At 33.3% G+C, this 18469-nt stretch overlaps 1 protein-coding gene, 1 long non-coding RNA gene and 1 pseudogene across 3 annotated transcripts; 1 reads left to right on the forward strand and 2 right to left on the reverse strand.

Moving 5' to 3' along the window:
* Window positions 1-113: 113 nt before the first annotated feature.
* On the reverse strand, window positions 114-3679 carry LOC108214043 (uncharacterized). Of its 2 annotated transcripts, XR_010289920.1 has the most exons (4): window positions 3643-3679; window positions 1427-1471; window positions 1237-1326; window positions 114-299 (listed from the first exon to the last, which is right to left on the reverse strand). It is a non-coding gene; the product is annotated as an uncharacterized LOC108214043 (long non-coding RNA). The 2 variants fall into 2 exon arrangements; XR_001805470.2 differs by lacking the exon at window positions 3643-3679 and having other exon boundaries at window positions 1427-3228.
* A 2148-nt stretch (window positions 3680-5827) lies between these two features.
* LOC135151678 (uncharacterized) lies at window positions 5828-8860 on the forward strand. The gene is made up of 5 exons (XM_064090728.1): window positions 5828-6777; window positions 6897-6999; window positions 7831-7889; window positions 8040-8338; window positions 8551-8860. The coding sequence occupies exons 1-5, from the start codon at window positions 5929-5931 to the stop codon at window positions 8636-8638; spliced, it is 1398 nt and encodes a 465-aa protein (XP_063946798.1). The 5' UTR covers window positions 5828-5928; the 3' UTR covers window positions 8639-8860.
* Window positions 8861-10451: 1591 nt separating this feature from the next.
* On the reverse strand, window positions 10452-17961 carry LOC108211975 (probable UDP-N-acetylglucosamine--peptide N-acetylglucosaminyltransferase SPINDLY; annotated as a pseudogene).
* Window positions 17962-18469: the final 508 nt, after the last annotated feature.

The following is an 18469-nucleotide window of genomic DNA, read 5'->3' on the forward strand; positions in this document are numbered from 1 at the left end:
ATAAAATACGATACTAATTAGTGAATTTTAAATATCTACATCAATGCCACTTGGCCTAAACTGACATGTATTTGTTATTCGTACCAGTTTAATAAGTTCTGTGGTAATTAAACTATAAGTAAAATCTGATCATATATTGATTTGCAACTGCTAGTCCTGCTAAAATTGATCCAAACTATAATGTTACATTCCCTACAAAACTGATTTTCAAGGTTGCCGTAAAACAAGAAATGGTTCGAACGTCAATGCAATTCCGATTGCTTCGACTACATTCAAGAAGAAGAAAACTATCTGAGTACCTGCAACACAAAAACCGCAGACGAAAAGTTCATTAGATGGGATTATGGTATATAAGCATATCACAGATAGAACATCATTAGTAGAAAATAATGGCTCCTCTCCTATGCTAAAACTTTATACAAAATTATATTAATAAAAGAATGAACTTGGTCTAGCAAAGTGTCCATAGCACAGCAGAAACTAATGATATCTTAAATTTTCTAGAATCACTAGGACATGAAGTTGGAGTTTGGAGTATATCACGGGCACGATTTTTTAAAAAATGACTACAGCGTCAAGGAAGATTGTTCTTTTTACGCACATACACATATTAAAGTATATAAGAAACATAACAGATAGGAAGGCTGCATCTTGGCGGCGTTGCGACCAAGAAAGGCTGCAGGTGGAATATTAGGTTAGAGAACAAAAATATATACTTCGACGCAGATCATGACTGCACTACAGGACTACAACTAAATAATACTGCTTATAACACGCACATGCAGAATTTTTTTTTCATTTTTTGTTCATATACAAGCTTACAAAATTTACCTTGTAGGAGATATATCTCAACATTGTTCAGAAGGGAAAAAACCATATTAAAGAAATTACATTCTTCTTTATAAGTATTCAACAAGTCAAACTACACTGAAACTGTTCCTTTTTACATTATTCAGGCCACTTGCAACTTATTTACCTAGACCTAGAATCAGTACAGAATCTTGTGCATTCTCTAGACTAATTGATTAATAGCACATCTTGAGTATCAGCAACTGCTGAACCTGAATCGACCGTTTTTACATCCATGTATTACTTTTTAAAAAATTTGGATACCCATGAAGCATGTTTTTCAATCACAGAATTTGAATCGTACTGCGGTATGAATGAAATTGCTTGTGCATCTAAAAGATGTGGTTGAAGAAAAAATGAATTGAGAATTCTAATAAAAGAACTTACAGTGCCCCTCCACCTGCTGGATCGCTTTGAGAAGTGACATTGCACTGCAGTCATGGCAATGTCGTTAGCAGCACCCCTTTGGGGTTGGTCCTGTTGTTATTATGCAAAAATTTATATATGATACAATTATCTATGATATTGAGCCAAAAAAATTAATGGAAATGCAAAACCACAAGGAGACGGAAATTACCACAGCCTTATTTTGGAGTATGAATATGCCAGTTATAATAGACACCTAGGAGTAAGTAGTAAAAATTAGATTCAAGATATTCAGAGCAAAGATCTCTACAATATATGGTTCATTGTGAAATTCATTTGAGGATAAACCATAGATAATTGATCCTATTCTTCATACACGTAATTATATATTAATACAATTTGCATGCATCATCGCACTTAAATAATCTAGCTTCCTTTTTTGTAAAAGTAAATGATTTCTACTATTCTCTTTGCAGAAACCTTCTTAAACCTTAAACCCTAAACTCTAGTACTTCACATTTCAAAAGTTAGGGTTAAGTTAGGGTTATGGTTAGGTTTACTTCTGAAACTAAACATAACCATAACCCTAACCTAACCCCAAAACTAAACATAACTTAATCCTAAAACTAAACATAACCATAACCCTCACTCTAGTACTTCGCATTTCAAAAGCTAGGGTTATGATTATTTTACTTTTGAAACTAAACATAACCATAACCCTAACCTAACCCTAAAACTAAACATAACCTAATCCTAAAACTAAACATAACCATAACCCTCACTCTAGTACTTTGCATTTCAAAAGCTAGGGTTAGGCTAGGGTTATGGTTATTTTACTTTTGAAACTAAACATAACCATAACCCTAACCTAACCCTAAAACTAAACATAACCTAATCCTAAAACTAAACATAACCATAACCCTCACTCTAGTACTTCGCATTTCAAAAGCTAGAGTTAGGCTAGGGTTATGGTTATTTTACTTTTGAAACTAAACATAACCATAACCCTAACCTAACCCAAAAACTAAACATAACCTAATCCTAAACTAAACATAACCATAACCCACACTCTAGTACTTCGCATTTCAAAAGTTAGGGTTAGGCTCGAGTTATGGTTATTTTACTTTTTAAACTAAACATAACCATAACCCTAACCTAACCCTAAAACTAAACATAACCTAATCCTAAAACTAAACATAACCATAACCCTCACTCTATTACTTTGCATTTCAAAAGCTAGCGTTAGGCTAGGGTTATAGTTATTTTACTTTTGAAACTAAACATAACCATAACCCTAACCTAACCCTAAAACTAAACATAACCTAATCCTAAAACTAAACATAACCATAACCCTCACTCTAGTACTTCGCATTTCAAAAGTTAGTGTTAGGCTAGGGTTATGGTTATTTTACTTTTGAAACTAAACATAACCATAACCCTAACCTAACCCTAAAACTAAACATAACCTAATCCTAAAACTAAACATAACATAACCCTAACTCTAGTACTTCGAATTTCAAAAGCTAGGGTTGGCTAGGGTTATGGTTATTTTACTTTTGAAACTAAACATAACCATAACCCTAAAACTAAACATAACCTAATCCTAAAACTACACATAACCATAACCCTCACTCTAGTACTTCAAATTTCAAAAGTTAGGGTTAGGCTAGGGTTATGGTTATTTTACTTTTGAAACTAAACATAACCATAACCCTAACCTAACCCAAAAACTAAACATAACCTAATCTTAAAATTAAACATAACCATAACCCTGACTCTAGTATTTCGCATTTCAAAAGCTAAGGTTAGGCTCGGGCTATGGTTATTTTACTTTTGAAACTAAACATAACCATAACCCTAACCTAACCCTAAAACTAAATATAACATAATCCTAAAACTAAACATAACCATAACCCTCACTCTAGTACTCTCTCTGTCCCATTTTAACTGATGTTTGACTTTTTAACACGTATATTGAGGTGTAAAAAAACAATATCTACACTCAATAAAAAATTTCAATTCTTATATCAAATAAAAGTTTAGACTCTAAACTTTTATTTGATATAAATTTTATAAAAAATATGCATGTTGAGATGTAATTTTTTTAACATCTTAAAATACGTGTAAAAAAGTCAAAAGCAGTTAAAATAGGACGGAGGGAGTACTTCGCATTTCAAAAGTTAGGGTTAAGCTAATTCATTTAAAACTAAAACAAATAAAACAAATATTTGAATAATAAGTTTAAGAATAATATTCCAACAGAATCCTCCCTGATATGTTTTTGTATTTCTAACTCTTAGGTGAGCGCGTATTTAGGAGCATTACTCAAGTAGAACTAGGAGAAGAAAAAAAAACAAAAAAAATCAAATAAACACTTAATTGTAGTATAGCAGTAAATTAATAAAATGAACAAGAAGAATCTCTTACTAGTCAGGCGATCTTATGGAACTTGAGAATATTACTTGGACAAGTTTGTTTTACTAAATGCTATATCTTCTATATTTATACTCTCCATATGAGTCTCAGTTCTCAATATTAAATTACGCTTTCAGTCAAATTAGACACGTTAGTTTACACCATTAATTTAGTTTATCTCGGAAGCTGATTAAACTGATTACGCCAAAAGATAAATATGTGACGTATCTACTTACGTTTAACTTTGATGGTGTAAATTAAAGTCCAATTATAACACTACAACTTATATTACTTTAATTATTTAATACTAGCTCTTTACCGCGGATGCTTTAAAATAGTTCATGCATTGCTATAGATATAAAGTTAGTATAAAATCCGAAGGGGTTAATTATCAAGTTGGTCACTCAAATGGACTTAATGTATCAAGTTGGTCACTGAACTCAAAACGGTATCAAGATGGTCATTGAAGTGGTCATAAATATCAAACAAGTACCTTAAAATATGAGTTGAAGCAGTAAAAATATTAATTATAAAGTTTTACACATTATTTTTGAATGGTACCAAAACCAAGTAAAAGGTTATGATTTCTAATATTTATGGCAAAAAATTTAGATTTTATCAAGTTTATTTATTATTTATTTTTAATTAAAACAAAGAAGTAACTATATAATAAAATATAAATAATAAATAAACTTGATAAAATATAAATATATTATTTTAAATACTAGAAGTCATAACTTTTTAGTTGGTTGTGGTAACATTTAAAAATAATGTGTAAAACTTTATAAATAATTTTTTTAGTGCTTGAACTCATATTTCAAGATACTTGTTTGATATTTATGGCCACTTCAGTGACCATTTTAATACCGTTTTGAGTTCAGTGACCAACTTGATACATTAAGCCCACTTCAGTGACCAACTTGATAATTAATCCAAATCCGAAGACAAATTATTGAATTTAAAAAATATAATGTTTAAAACACAAAGATAACTGCTGAATCCCATCGAAAGTTATTAATCAATATTTTAATTATTGTGAAAAGGCATAGCCACTTGCCTATAGATATAGACTATAGTTCAGAAAATTTAAATAGACAAAAGAGCATGGTTGTAAAAATCAGAGTTCGGATTGACTCGGTGAGCCTACCGAGTTATGAGTACTCGGATTGATCGGGGAGTAATCGGAATGAGTACTCGGATCAAAAAGCGGATATATTTAAAATTAATTTTTATTTAAAAAAATATTATATTTTATATGATAAATAAATATTACTTCAAAACTGAAACCAACTAAAACAATACATATTACTCTTATTCTTATCTATATCTATATGTATTCCCTAAATAACCAATAAAATCATTAATTAGTCCATATTAGATGGTTGAAACTCGAGAATAACATGAGTTTTACGAGAGTGTATTCGATTGGGATTTTAATGCATTGTTTTTAGTCTATGGATTTTAATGGATTGTATGGGATTTTATTTTTTGCGGATTCTTGATGAAATGTCGCAGAGTTGATAGGATTTAGGTACAATGCTTCAAAATCCCATTGAATTTGGTGTGATTTCAAAAAACTTAAAATACACTGAAGAATGCCACAAAATCCATCATTTTATGAAATGAAAAAAAATCCATCAGCATTTGAATACCATCAGATTTTAATGGATTTTAAACAATCCCAATTGAATACCATCGGATTTTAAAGCATAATTTAAAATCCCAATTGAATACCACTAGATTTTGTAGCATAATTTAAAATCCCAATTGAATACCTTAAGATTTTAATGGATTTCAAACAATCCCAATCGAATACCCTCGGATTTCATAAATGCAAAAAAATACTTTAAAATCTCAATCTAATACACCCCTATTAGACTCAGAACGGTGAAAATTGTAAAATTTGTATATATATAAACCACGTGGTAAGACAAATTAGTAAGTTTTGGAAATATCTTAATGAATTAGGTTATCATGTTGGTTTAAAAACTTTTTAAAAAAATATTTATTTTTCTTTTTCTAGATTTTTTAATGTATAATCCGAGTTTGACCGATTTTGACCCGAGTTATGCTGATTTTGACCCGAGTTATGCTCAAAACCGGTTATTATCCGAGTAATGAGAAATCAGCTCGGAAATGAGTCCGAGTCCAAGTACTCGTCCGAGTTATCGGTCGAGTTTTAGAACACTGCAAAAAGTTTTGGGCGTGGCCCAGGTTCGGACCCAGAGCCTTATTTGTAATAGGAGCCCTAATCTAAAAACACAATAGGACAGAAACACGACAAGGTTTTACAACATCATGGCTACAATCATGTCACAACTCAACTTGAAGATGATGGGTTCGAAGCACGACAAGGTTTTAGCGTACCCCTCTTGCTGCACAAGACAAGTAACATCATCTGTCAATTTTGCCAGGTCTTTGAGTCACAATATTTATTCTAACTCAAGGCTGCTAAGTACTGCTTATCAATCTTGTACTAGTAGCAGTTTAAGAGAAAATTATTATTGTAATAATGTTGCTGATCCTTTTGCTGCTGAAAAAGTTGTGATGATGATGAAGCCTAGTGTTGGTAAATCTACTAACCCTGGTCCTAGTATTCGAGATTTTGTTGATACGATATCTCGAATTTTGGCATCCTTATTGACATATGGTGTAGTTTTTACTTTCTTAACTGTGCCTGCATGCTTTTATGCTTCAAATTCTGCATGGGCTGTCTCATCTGGTAGAATTGGGGGCTCTTCCTCCTCCTCCTCCTCCTCCTCCTACGGTTCATCATCATCCTCCTATGGTTCATCATCATCGGGTTCGTATTATTACTCGGATGATGATGATGAGGGTTATTCTAAGAAAGATGACTCGAGCATTACACATACCTGTACTTGTGATACCAGTTGTACAAAGTGCATTGATTGCCAGATTAGGAAAAATGGAAAACAAGAGAAACAAGAAGAAGAAAACAAGTCTAGCACTAATTCCTCCTGTTCTTGCAATTGCCACTCTACTTGTTATTTCCACAAAAAACCCGACTTTTTACTTGATTTACAATTACGAGTAATAGTAGCTTGTTTTCTTTTTTCTGCAATAGCTAATGTATATGTTGATATGGAAGAGCAGAAAGCTGATGACGAGACAATGCTCATTTTTCAGGTTTGGTAAAATCTCTAGTATGGAATTCTCCATTGTTATACAGTTGTGACATATAGTTAGAATTTTGTAATATATCAACTCGATTCATGCTTGTCTTCCTCCTACTTTTTTTCATCAAGGTTGGAGTTTTGGATAAGAAAAGGATATTGCAAAGAAACCTTAACAACATAGCTAAAAATGCAGATACATCCACCGCGTATGGTCTGAACTGCACATTGAAAGGTGACACCTTTGGACACTGTTTCTTTTATGTGCTGCTTGCTTATTATCACTGAGAATGTATCACAACATATGTTTATTTTTATGACTAGTGCATCAGGGAAATTGTGTGTGCTTATTTATAAAATTAAAAACATTAATGGGGGATTAAAAATAAATGAGATAGAAAATAGGTAAATAGATTGAGTGTAGGTATATTATTTTACTAGGATGTTTGTTCCTCATATAAGTGATGTAATCCCTCATTTCTTGAATACGTTCATGACAAATGATAGTAAAATCTATACAAGAGAAATTTGTTAGATTTTATACTAGCTAGTATACTTAACACGACCCAATTGAATTGCTGCGACCGATTTCAAACTCTCAGTGTTAACTAGATCAGCTCCAGTCAGTTGCTTTGCGCTGTAAATAAGTCAGAATTTTATGCTGAGCAGAAAGAGACGTTTTATCTAAACCTTGGTAACGATTCAAATACGTGGTAATAACCCATTATCATCCATGTCGATGTAGTACAAATTTGAAAATGTAGGTTTCAGTATAAAAATTCCTTTAGTTTCTGATGAAGGTTGGTTCATAAGTAGTTGTTAAAAAATTATAGTGATACTAGCTTTTACATTTATATCAGAGATTGAAGGTTGAGTTGATTAGTTGATAATATCATTACTTCATGCATTGTGATTTTTGTAGACAGTTTGGTTTATATCAAAGTTTCGAGCCAAGTTGTCAGTAACTTAATTGAAATGGTGAACATATATAACAACTCATGATTAGATGTCTGTTTGGTATTGTTTTTTTTGTTTATGATATTCAAGTTAACGATTTATTTTGTAGAGGTGGTAAAAGCTCTTCTTCAACATGATAATTCGTCTTTGAAGTTTCACGATCTATCTGTAAGTCGATTTTTCTTTAGGTCAATTAGTCAGTAGCAAATGTCTGGCACATGGATCCTGTACTCTTTATGATCTTATGTTTAAAGGCTCGTCTTTCATTAACATATTACTAGTAGAAAATAAGACATGTTTTTGAAATTTGGATTACAGCTTGAGTATCAAACTTATCTAACAAGGGGGAGCTTAGACAAGTCTTTTAAAAAAAATCTCAATGAGCTGCTTGAGGGATTCGCCGGAGGCGGTATTACATTGGGGAATGTAAACGGTGTAAAATATAGGGAGCGAATTAAAGTTAACAGGAGAGTTGACAATGAATATACAATGGTTACAGTTATGGTGCTTGCTACTGGTCACTACTTGATTCCTAAAAAAAAGAGAAGGGAAGAAAGTACTTTGACTCCCTCGCAGTGTTGCAAACACTTCAACATATCCCAAAAAACCAAATACAGGTAATTTACAAAACTGTTTACAAGTGACTTTATATAAAGTGATTTTCGATTATCAACAAGATTATAAGTTTTCTTCAATTCAGTTGCGCTCATTTATAAACTATTTGAATGGAGATAACCCTCCGGCAAGCTGACTGAGTTCAATGATGTTTTAGTCATTTATATTTTAAATAAGCTTCCTTTTGTCATAAGAATCATTTTTTGTGGTGTAGTCTGTTGAAGTATTCTGGTCACCACAAAAAGAAGATGAGGTTCTGTCGGAGGAAGATATACGAAGATGTACTAAAATGGCACCAATAGAAGATGGTCGTATCTTCCTCATTTGATTATCTCTAGCATTACTATACCTCTAGATAATTAAGGTTAAGAGGTTTAGACCTTTACGAGACAAGGTTTTCCTTGTACAAATTCATTTTAGGATAATTATGCAAATAAAAGAAGACCTCAGCTTGTGACATTATACTTTAACAGATTTATGTGTGCATTGCCTTTCCGTAAATATGTGAACTGTTTTTTAGCCAAGTCAAGCTTGTCAAGCCAAGACAAGTAATATCATCTGTCAATTTTGCCAGGTCTTTGAGTCACAATATTTATTCTAACTCAAGGCTGCTAAGTACTGCTTATCAATCTTGTACTAGTAGCAGTTTAAGAGAAAATTATTATTGTAATAATGTTGCTGATCCTTTTGCTGCTGAAAAAGTTGTGATGATGATGAAGCCTAGTGTTGGTAAATCTACTAACCCTGGTCCTAGTATTCGAGATTTTGTTGATGCGATATCTCGAATTTTGGCATCCTTATTGACATATGGTGTAGTTTTTACTTTTTTAACTGTGCCTGCATGCTTTTATGCTTCAAATTCTGCCTTGGCTGCTTCAAATGGTAAAATTCGCGGCTCTGGCTCATCATCATCTTCTCCCTCCTCCTACGATGCAGCGCTTTCGTATTACCGTTTAGGTTATATGTCTAAAGACCATAGTGTGGATTATTCCAACAAAGACGAGGAAGATACCTGTACTTGTGATACTAGTTGTACAGACTGCATTGATTGCGAGATTAGGAAAAACGGCTACAAAGTAGAGGAAGAAGAAGAAGAAAACAATTCAAGCACTGATTCATGTTCTTGCAATTGCCACTCTACCTGTTATTTCCACAAAAAACGCGACTTTTTATTTGAGAATATATTAGGTTGTATTGTTCTTGCTGCAACAGTTCTTTTAATTGTCGCAGCAGTAGTAAATGAGTCGGAATATTCCGCGCCGAGGATTTGTGGAAGAAAGAAAAGAAGAAAGAAGAAGTCCGAATAATCCCTTTTAGGAACGTGTTTAGTTGTTAGTTTTCTCTAGTACGTGTTTAGTGCTTTGCTTTTCCAGAGTTGCAGTTATCACGTTGGATACGTGAGCTAGGATTTCTCATTCTGTTCTTGTAGAAGTCTATATATATGCCAAGCTTATTCAGTAATAAAGTGTGTTCTATTCCCATTTTCAGTACTTAACATTTTGGTATCAAAGCCTAGGCTTGATAAAACCAAAGCAGCAGTCTTTGAGGTTTATTCTTGCAGCAGCAAAGAAGATGATTATTGAATTTTGAACTATTATACTAAGTGATGTAATCCATCATGTTTTATCATAGAATGACTATTGAATTTTGAATTAAGTCTCTTGTTCAATTAGTGTTTTTATCTTATAATTAGTTCAGTACCTCTTTTGCGATTCTGGCATGCATGAATGGGTACTTTGAGCACCTATTTTCAAATTACATTCATAACTGTAATGGACAGAAGATTCAGATTGTTTAACGAAATTTTACTAAATAGTTCTACTTTATGAAGTAACTATAGTACAGATATATGATTATAAGAATCTGTAATTATAGCCGTAGGACTCACAAATTATCATGATATTTAGAGAATCTGTAACTACAAACAGCCACAGCATAATTTCATGATATTTAGAGAATCTGTAATTATAAACCACCAAAGCATAATTTCGAAAGTGTCAGCATAATTTGGAAAGTGTTTTGTAGGTTGATAGTACCTGGAAATTTCTCATAAAGCAGCATATAATTTGCGATGCCATACATTAACAAACTTTGGAATCACCAAACAGGCAGAGATGTAAACCACATTATATTACAAACCACATATATGTTTCAGGGAAAGAGATGCAAGAACATGACAAATGCAATCATGTATATATTACTACTTGGCAGTACCCCAAACTCCATTCCTACTAAATAAATTGGAGAATTGGAGTATTACCAGCCCCCTTTCCCGTAAAAAAATGAATCTAAGACTAGCTATAATCCTTTCCATATTTCCACACTTAGCTCGGTAGACTAATTGCAGTTTGTTCACTAGCAGAAGGCTTTCGCAAAGATGGACCCGTATTATATCCGTTTGCCCTGACTGGCTCAGGAGAAATACCTTTAGAGATTGTGACCTTGGTTGCTTCTGACGCCACCACTGTAGATCCCTCGGAAACAAGTTGTTCCTCAGGCGGCTGCTGCTGCAGAAGCTCCATGCGCTTCAAAGATGGCACATCACCTTTGCAATACCTCCTCCACATGTTCCTATATGCGGACTCCAAACCACTGCAAAATTTAGCTCCGTCACAGAGAGGGGAATTGGCCATTAAATCCCGCAAACCCATTCTCAGGTTTGAGAGAGCCGCAACATCTGAGGCCAGCTGCAGTGCCAGAGCGACATACTCATCTTCACTTCTGGCCACCAGATGTCCTAGTCCTGAAACGCACCATACATATAATCATAATGACTTCAAACATGGATCTAAATGCATAAATTAATGGTAACTATCTTGGACCATGCTATGTACTTAAGAAGCGAAAACATGGTAAGTAACATTGAAAAAGTTCTCAAACAGCCATTCAAGTCCAATACGATTTCATTTAATCCCTCTCCAGTTATGCTGAGAAGCACCAGCATGCACAGTCATGCTTCATTAAACTATGACTATAACAGCAGAAACATATGTATAGAAATGTAGTCATATATGTCTTTCTAAAGTAACTATTACCACAGGAAAATTGCGGATATTTTACCAAAGAGATTCACTACTTCATTAAACTTATAGTTCTCAAGGCGTTTTTTTACTTCTCTTAAGCATCGCCTAACCACATCCTATGTGTCACATAATAACCGCTTGGGGCCTTAGGGGAACAAAGCTAATAGGAAACTACTAAAAATATGATAGTAATGCCCCCCAACTGATAATTTTTTACAGCTTAAGGTGTGTTTCTTTTAGTAATAAAAAATTTACAAGGTTATACCACAAAAATTAGAAGCTCCGCAAGGAACCAACAGTTTAATAATTAATTAATTATCAGCCAGATAGCTTAATATCTTTTACACCTATGAACATAGAGTACAACCCAGCCACAAAAAATGGCACCTCAGTCCTGCAACAAATTACACGGGATTTAAATTATAACTCTTCATCCAAATTTAGACTGCATCAATAAACTGGTAAAAAGTTTCAGTGTCCTTTTCAATATCTACGTGAAGGAACTTGGATTTCAAAAAGTTTTGGCTCCATTTATACGACAAAATGGAAAATCTCTAATTTTAAATGTGGTGATATCGAAATACAGATTATATATGCAAGGTTGAACTGAAATCGATATGAAGTCTGAAAACAATCATAAGGCATTTGTAGAACTAATTAGAAGTCGATATTAAACAAGTATAATATACTTCCATACCGACTGTTTTGAGAAAGCTCACGCCAACATTGTTGGCATGAACTGAACCTCCCATAGTGACACACGGAACTCCCATGTACAAAGATTCACAGGTAGTTGTAGTTCCCGCATATGGAAAAGTATCCAAGCTGTAAAACAACATAAATAATAGACAGGTTCTCAGAAACACATACAAAGTAAAGTTGCAGTTTTTCAAATAGGGAGGTAAAAGGAATATAGACAAGATAAATGCATATAATGTAATCAACATGTTAAAAATCTGCCGTAAAATGATCCATATATATAACAACCAATACCATCAGTGCAAAGACCTTGTGAATATAAATATATTCTCCTATTAGGTATATTATATCAGCTTTATCACTTTTTCCTTCAGTCAGTACATTCTCAAATATATAATTTGTAATACAGTATTCATATTAAAAAAACTATAAGCTTAGAAAATATTTATTTATTGGATTAATTCTGCAAATCACGAGGTTGCTTCCATTTATAGGCTATGTTTCCCGGACTTGGGTACGAACTATCGGACACGATACATATGAGTGTTAGACTCGGAAGCCTGAAAATTTGGCACAAGGAGACAATGTTCTATTTTTTGAAACAGGAATGGGGCCACAACATAACATTTATAATAATACGTAAATTAGATAGTACCATTTAAGTAGAATCACAGGTTTATCACATTCGTGGTCTTTTAGTGAGTATAAGTGCCCAACTTTCAGACAGATGAACCTATAAGCAGCGTGTCTGAGTGTCCAAGACAGGTATGGCAGCTTAAGAGGAAAGAGCCGGGGTAACGTAGCTCATGTGACAAGTTCTCCACATCCTAATATGTTAGATGGGCCGGATTGATTCTCTAATTGTCTGATGATCCTCTAGATCCAGAAAGTTCACTTTCTATATTATAGGCATCAAAGCAAAATTATCTTCCTGTCTTATATTTCAATTTCCAACGGCAGGGATAGGATGGACTTTGTTCTAATATTTTACAGGTTCTAAACCAATCATTCACACTAAAATGTGAAAAGGAGTAACATAAAGAACCTCTAATATGCAATGATCATGGGTAACTGAATAATATTATTATACATATAATAACAGCACTACAGTAACTAACAAGGGTTATTTAAAAGAAATTTACCTGATATCCATAAGAGCGTAGGCTTGCATATGATCATGATTAAAGAGAATAAGAGGAAGAAGGTCAACACGCAGTGATTCTAGCCCCAGTTGCTCCAAGGTGGCAAGAAATCTCTGTCTTACATTATCACAACAAAAGGGCTTACACTTCACAACAAGACGTGAATTTGGAACTGCGCATAGAATCCTTGCCCAAACTTGCAATACTTTGGGTGTTATCTAAAAGAATAAGATATATTATAATTAGACACATATCCAATGCCAGAATAGTTTCGATTATAACAACAATTTGGTACTACCAACAACATTCATTCCAACCTGATTTGTACCTTGGCAAGATTGTTAAAGCTTCCAAATGTGATGAATCCATTAGAAAGAGCAGGAGTCTGAGTGAGCGGTCCAGCTTCAGGAGATGGTGTATAACAAAGGAAGCTATCTGGTAACCGGACCAACTCTTCCACATGCCTGTCGCTTTTAAGACAAGTGAGAACAATTTTCAGCATTTTCATCATTTTCCGCATTGCACGATATTGGAAGAATACAAAGATAACACCTACATCTGTTTTGTATTGGGAGGATCGGCTAGTGGATCAGATATTCTGTAATCAATGGTTGGCAAACCAGTTGTATTTGGGTATCCAATCCAAGTCACCTATAAAGCAAGTCAAAGGATGTAAGAAAATATAATATAGAGAGTAAATGACAAACTACATGATATAATTCTAAAGGAGCAGTAAGTTTGAATTGTCTTGCTTAAATTCTCTGCTTAGGTTCAAAAACAAGGAGAAGTATCTTTCTCTTGGAAATGATGATAAAGATGCTTCAAAAAATAAAGTACTATAGACTTGACATTTCCGAAGAACAACAAAAACATACGCTTTAGGTTGGTGTACATTTGACTGCTCAAAAAACATGGAAATAAAATGATAAATTCATCCCTACAAAGAAACACCTTTCCTTTGACTAGAAAGGAAAAGGATAGGGACAAAAGAAATGCTAAGAGTTCAGCTAAAAATTTGACCTAGAGATCCGAATTTTCCATAGGTAGATAAGGAAAGATTTCCAGAAAAAACCAGACCGAAATATCAACAAACAACCATTACTGCACAACAAAAAGTTTTGCAACAGAAATGATAAACTTATCAGATCATGTCCTGAAATACCAACGTCAATTAAAATGCGTAACTAGCTCAAACTATACCAGCTGTCACCGGTTTTCTTGTATAGACCAAAAATGTAGATTACCGTGATGCTAAGAGATTAGGGAAGCGTAATAAAATATATAATTTACAAATCTGACCTACAAATCATATGCATTTAATAGACTTAATATAAATCAAGTTGTATGATCACCAGTACATTCTCAAGAGACAATCTTTTACGTTGATTGGTTTTTTGTTCTGTTTTTTTCTTGGGGGGAAGAGGGGGGGGGGGGGGGGGGGGGGGGGTTGGGGGTGTGTGGGCGTGATGATTTACTGAATTATTATCAGTTGTCTGACCTGTTAAATAATACAAATAAGCTACACCAATTAATTTACAGACATTACAGTATTTGATGAATAATATACCAAGGAGAAGTAACAGAAGTATATCCTTGGCATACCTGAACTGGTGCAGGTTTGCAAGCCATCATTCCCAACTTATTATTAGCAGTGTGACCAGTTAATTCTACCAAGATATCAACCTTGTCTTCTCTAACCATGCTTGCGACCTTCTTCTCGTCAATTCCATAGATATCTCTCCAGATTCCTCCCTTTCTCAAGACTCTGTCTCGAAATTTATTAGTTTTTGCATCAGCCTGTACCATCATAATTTCAATATGGGGCACTAACTTCAAGTTTTAACTAGAGTTCAACAAAAAACAAAGAAAAATGAAATCATAAATATATATAATCTTCTTAAACTTAAAACTGAAGAGAATTTCAACAACTATGTTGTACTTTACAAGTTCCAAAATGTTCAAGTAAATATCTCAATTTTAAAGTAATACCTTCACAACTGCTCAGTAAACAACCACCTTGTAGTTGGCGTAGTCATGGTAAATAAGGGGCGCCTCAATGAAATATGATACAGAATGAGTAAAATAATCTGGAGATACATATCCAATAACAAGTGGCCTTTCTGGATCTTTAGGATTCTCCCAAGATGTATACTGCTGATATAACTTCATGAAACGCCTGCCCCAATCTCTGCAACAAGAACACAAACTCAGATAAGAATTTACAGAAGCTCAAGATTTGATTATTATTACCAAAAAAAGAACTACATACTTCACAAGGATGCATGCTAAATAACACCTTATATCCAACCAATTCAGGGTGGGCAAAAAAATGAGTACAGCAATATATTAATTTATAAAATAGTGAAGTGGCTCTTCTATAAAATTGTTTCCCACTTTACTGCTGCATGCCGAATTAGGGTTTGGCAGACTGCAAAATCCATGCAATCACAGTAAATAGCTAATTCTTGGAAATAAAATTATAAATTTTGTGTTTAATTCGAGGAGTCCTTCGGTCAAATGCCTCTGGTTGAATGCCTCTGGTTGAACTTTTTCACTGCTAGCTAAAAATTACATACAATTTTCTTTGCCAGCAGAAATTTATCCAAATATTCTTTATTTTGTAACCACATGGTCACCTACTTATATGCAGCTAGCATCTGAAACAGCTCCCTTTAGACAGAATAACTTGCCCAGCCCAGTCCTATTTACAAAACTTAATTAAGATTAAGAATACATAAAACATCATGCAATTATTTCAAATTACCACAATAAAGACTTTATCAAAAAACTGAAAACAAACTAGTTTTATATGATGAATAAATCTAAATGTAAACAAGCTCAAAAACAGGTTATTCCCACATCAATAAACAAACAAAAACTCCATTGCAAACATAGATTCTTATGCTGATTAATTACTATAAGATAATTGGATATAAAGTAAAGTGATAACAAATGTCAAAGTGCAGAGAATATATACAAAGTTTATGCGCGAAGAACATTAGGAGGAAGTTTACGACCTATTCTTGGACATATATACATCTGATGTAAGTAGCAACTAGCACATAACAGTACCTGTCCTGCATTACGAGAGTCGGGGATCTATCTTTAGGCACTGCTCATAAGCTTCGATAGCCAAAGTTATATCACCCGCATCTCTGTACAGAACCCCTGCAATGGCCAAATAAAAAATAAAATTGGCTGACATAAGTATCATATATTCACAAGTAACCGTTTCTGGAAGGTGATTGTTCTATTACTGCAAAGCAACAAAAACCCACTTTGGAAGATTTTACACATATAAGTAGACTGTGGTTAAGTAAGGAAACCTTTTGGATTTAATAAAGAAAAAGAAATCAATTTACTTCTCAACTCCAACATAGAAATGTCCTTATATAGGTTAGATAAAAAATTCCTCTTTAACGTTTAATTTCAAAAAACAACAATAATTAGAAACAGTTTGGATAGGACAATTTGCAAAGACAGGGTCACCAATAGACTTTGGAAGACAGTTGCAGAATGAATACAACTATATCTATACGTATTACTAAACTCGTTATCTATTCTAGCTGAGTTTTGCATCACAGTATTTCATGAAAGTAGAAACATACTCCGAAAGGAGAACAATGCTTAGTCAGCCTCAATCAATGAGCCCTGATTACTTTTGTTTGATGACTAAACTTAATCTGTCACGTTGCAATATTCAATAATATTATCAAGTTATCATAAACAGAACCTCAAATCCATTATATTCTCAGGTCATAAGAATACCTCAACCAACATCTTCATTAGTGATAAAGCTAGGCCAAGGATGGAATAATATATCAAGTCCCACCAATTACAACATCAATAAAAAGAACCTGCTAAAAACTAGATGAAAGCAACATATACGCTACTTTACAGGATGCTCATGAGGAGAAGGAAAGGATAAATACCTAAGTTATTATATGCTTCTGCATATGTTGGGTTCGCAACTATAGCTTTTTCTATCATGCTCGCAGCAGCATCCATTTTACCCTGAGCAACATTATTGTTATCATCAACTTTTCCAATATAATTTAGCAAAAAAAAAAACTTTTCCAATATATGGTCATTCAAAAATCAAGATACATGTAAAGAGTCTACAACACTGACCTGAACAGTAAAAACTACCCCAAGATTGTCCAATGACTGAGAAAAATTCGGTTTCATTGATAATGCCAGCTACAAATTAAAAGTTCCATACAACACAGATTATTGCATCCATAAAAAAGAAAAGATAAATCCAGAAAGTGCTTATAATTATAAGAATTACCTGATAACATTTGACAGCTTTATCAAGATTGTCACAGTCTTTATATATGACACCTAAATTGTTGCATGCCTCTGCACAGTGAGGGTTAAAGTGGAAAGCAAGTTCGTAGAACACAATCGCCTAAGAAGATGAGGTGAAGTTAAGAACAATTGTAACATCTGACTTGAAAAAACCCAAAATAAGCTCACTGGATACAGAAAAAGAATTTGAGAGAAAAAACAAGAATATATTGAAGAAATTAAAGAACGAATTAAATTCGGCTTTACATTGCAAAAGTATAAAAAAAGGCAAAGACTTCATTTCCTGTCACGTACCATGTCGAACTTTAACATTTCACCATATGCAACCCCCAGATTATACATAGCATCCGCATAATGCCAGTTATAGTACAGAGCTTTCTTGTAATACGCCACCCCTTGGTTGATATCACCCTCTAATTTTACCTGAATTAAAGTATCAAGAGTTCCCATCAAATTTATAACACTAACAAAGCAGGTGTGAAAGTCTAAAATATATATTATATTCATTCTTTGTTTTAAATTAACTTCAACATAGTGATTCTGTATATAAGCTAGGAAATCAGGTTCATACAGAATACATAATAATTGTTCATAAATGGACAGATCAACATACATTAGGCAATATCTTTTAATGGGTGTACAAAGAAAAATTACTTCGCATAAATATGAAGAGAAACAGGTCACCGTAAAACAAATGTTCGGATGTGCTTTCGATTAAGCGTCGGATCAAAAATCGTTTTATGAATAAATCTATCAAAAATTGGATTACTTATCAAAATTCGGTATAATCGGTCAAAAATCGGCGAAAAGCCGGTCAATTATAAAAATGGATTAAAAAATAAATTTATTATGAAAATTTAAAATTAATTTAATTAAAATAAAAAAATAAAAAGGATCTAAATTTTTGTGTGAAAACTTAAAAAAAACATATATTATTTGTTGATGATATATTAATTTA

This window comes from Daucus carota, chromosome 3 (genome assembly GCF_001625215.2).
Source record: "Daucus carota subsp. sativus chromosome 3, DH1 v3.0, whole genome shotgun sequence".
NCBI lineage: Eukaryota > Viridiplantae > Streptophyta > Magnoliopsida > Apiales > Apiaceae > Daucus > Daucus carota.

Excerpts from the sequence above, each read along its gene's own strand:
- LOC135151678 (XM_064090728.1), top strand. The coding sequence starts at position 5,929 with ATGGCTACAATCATGTCACAACTCAACTTGAAGATGATGGGTTCGAAG. Across the intron at positions 6,778-6,896 it reads AGACAATGCTCATTTTTCAG|GTTGGAGTTTTGGATAAGAA; the intron begins GTTTGGTAAAAT and ends TTTTTCATCAAG. Across the intron at positions 8,339-8,550 it reads TCCCAAAAAACCAAATACAG|TCTGTTGAAGTATTCTGGTC; the intron begins GTAATTTACAAA and ends TTTGTGGTGTAG.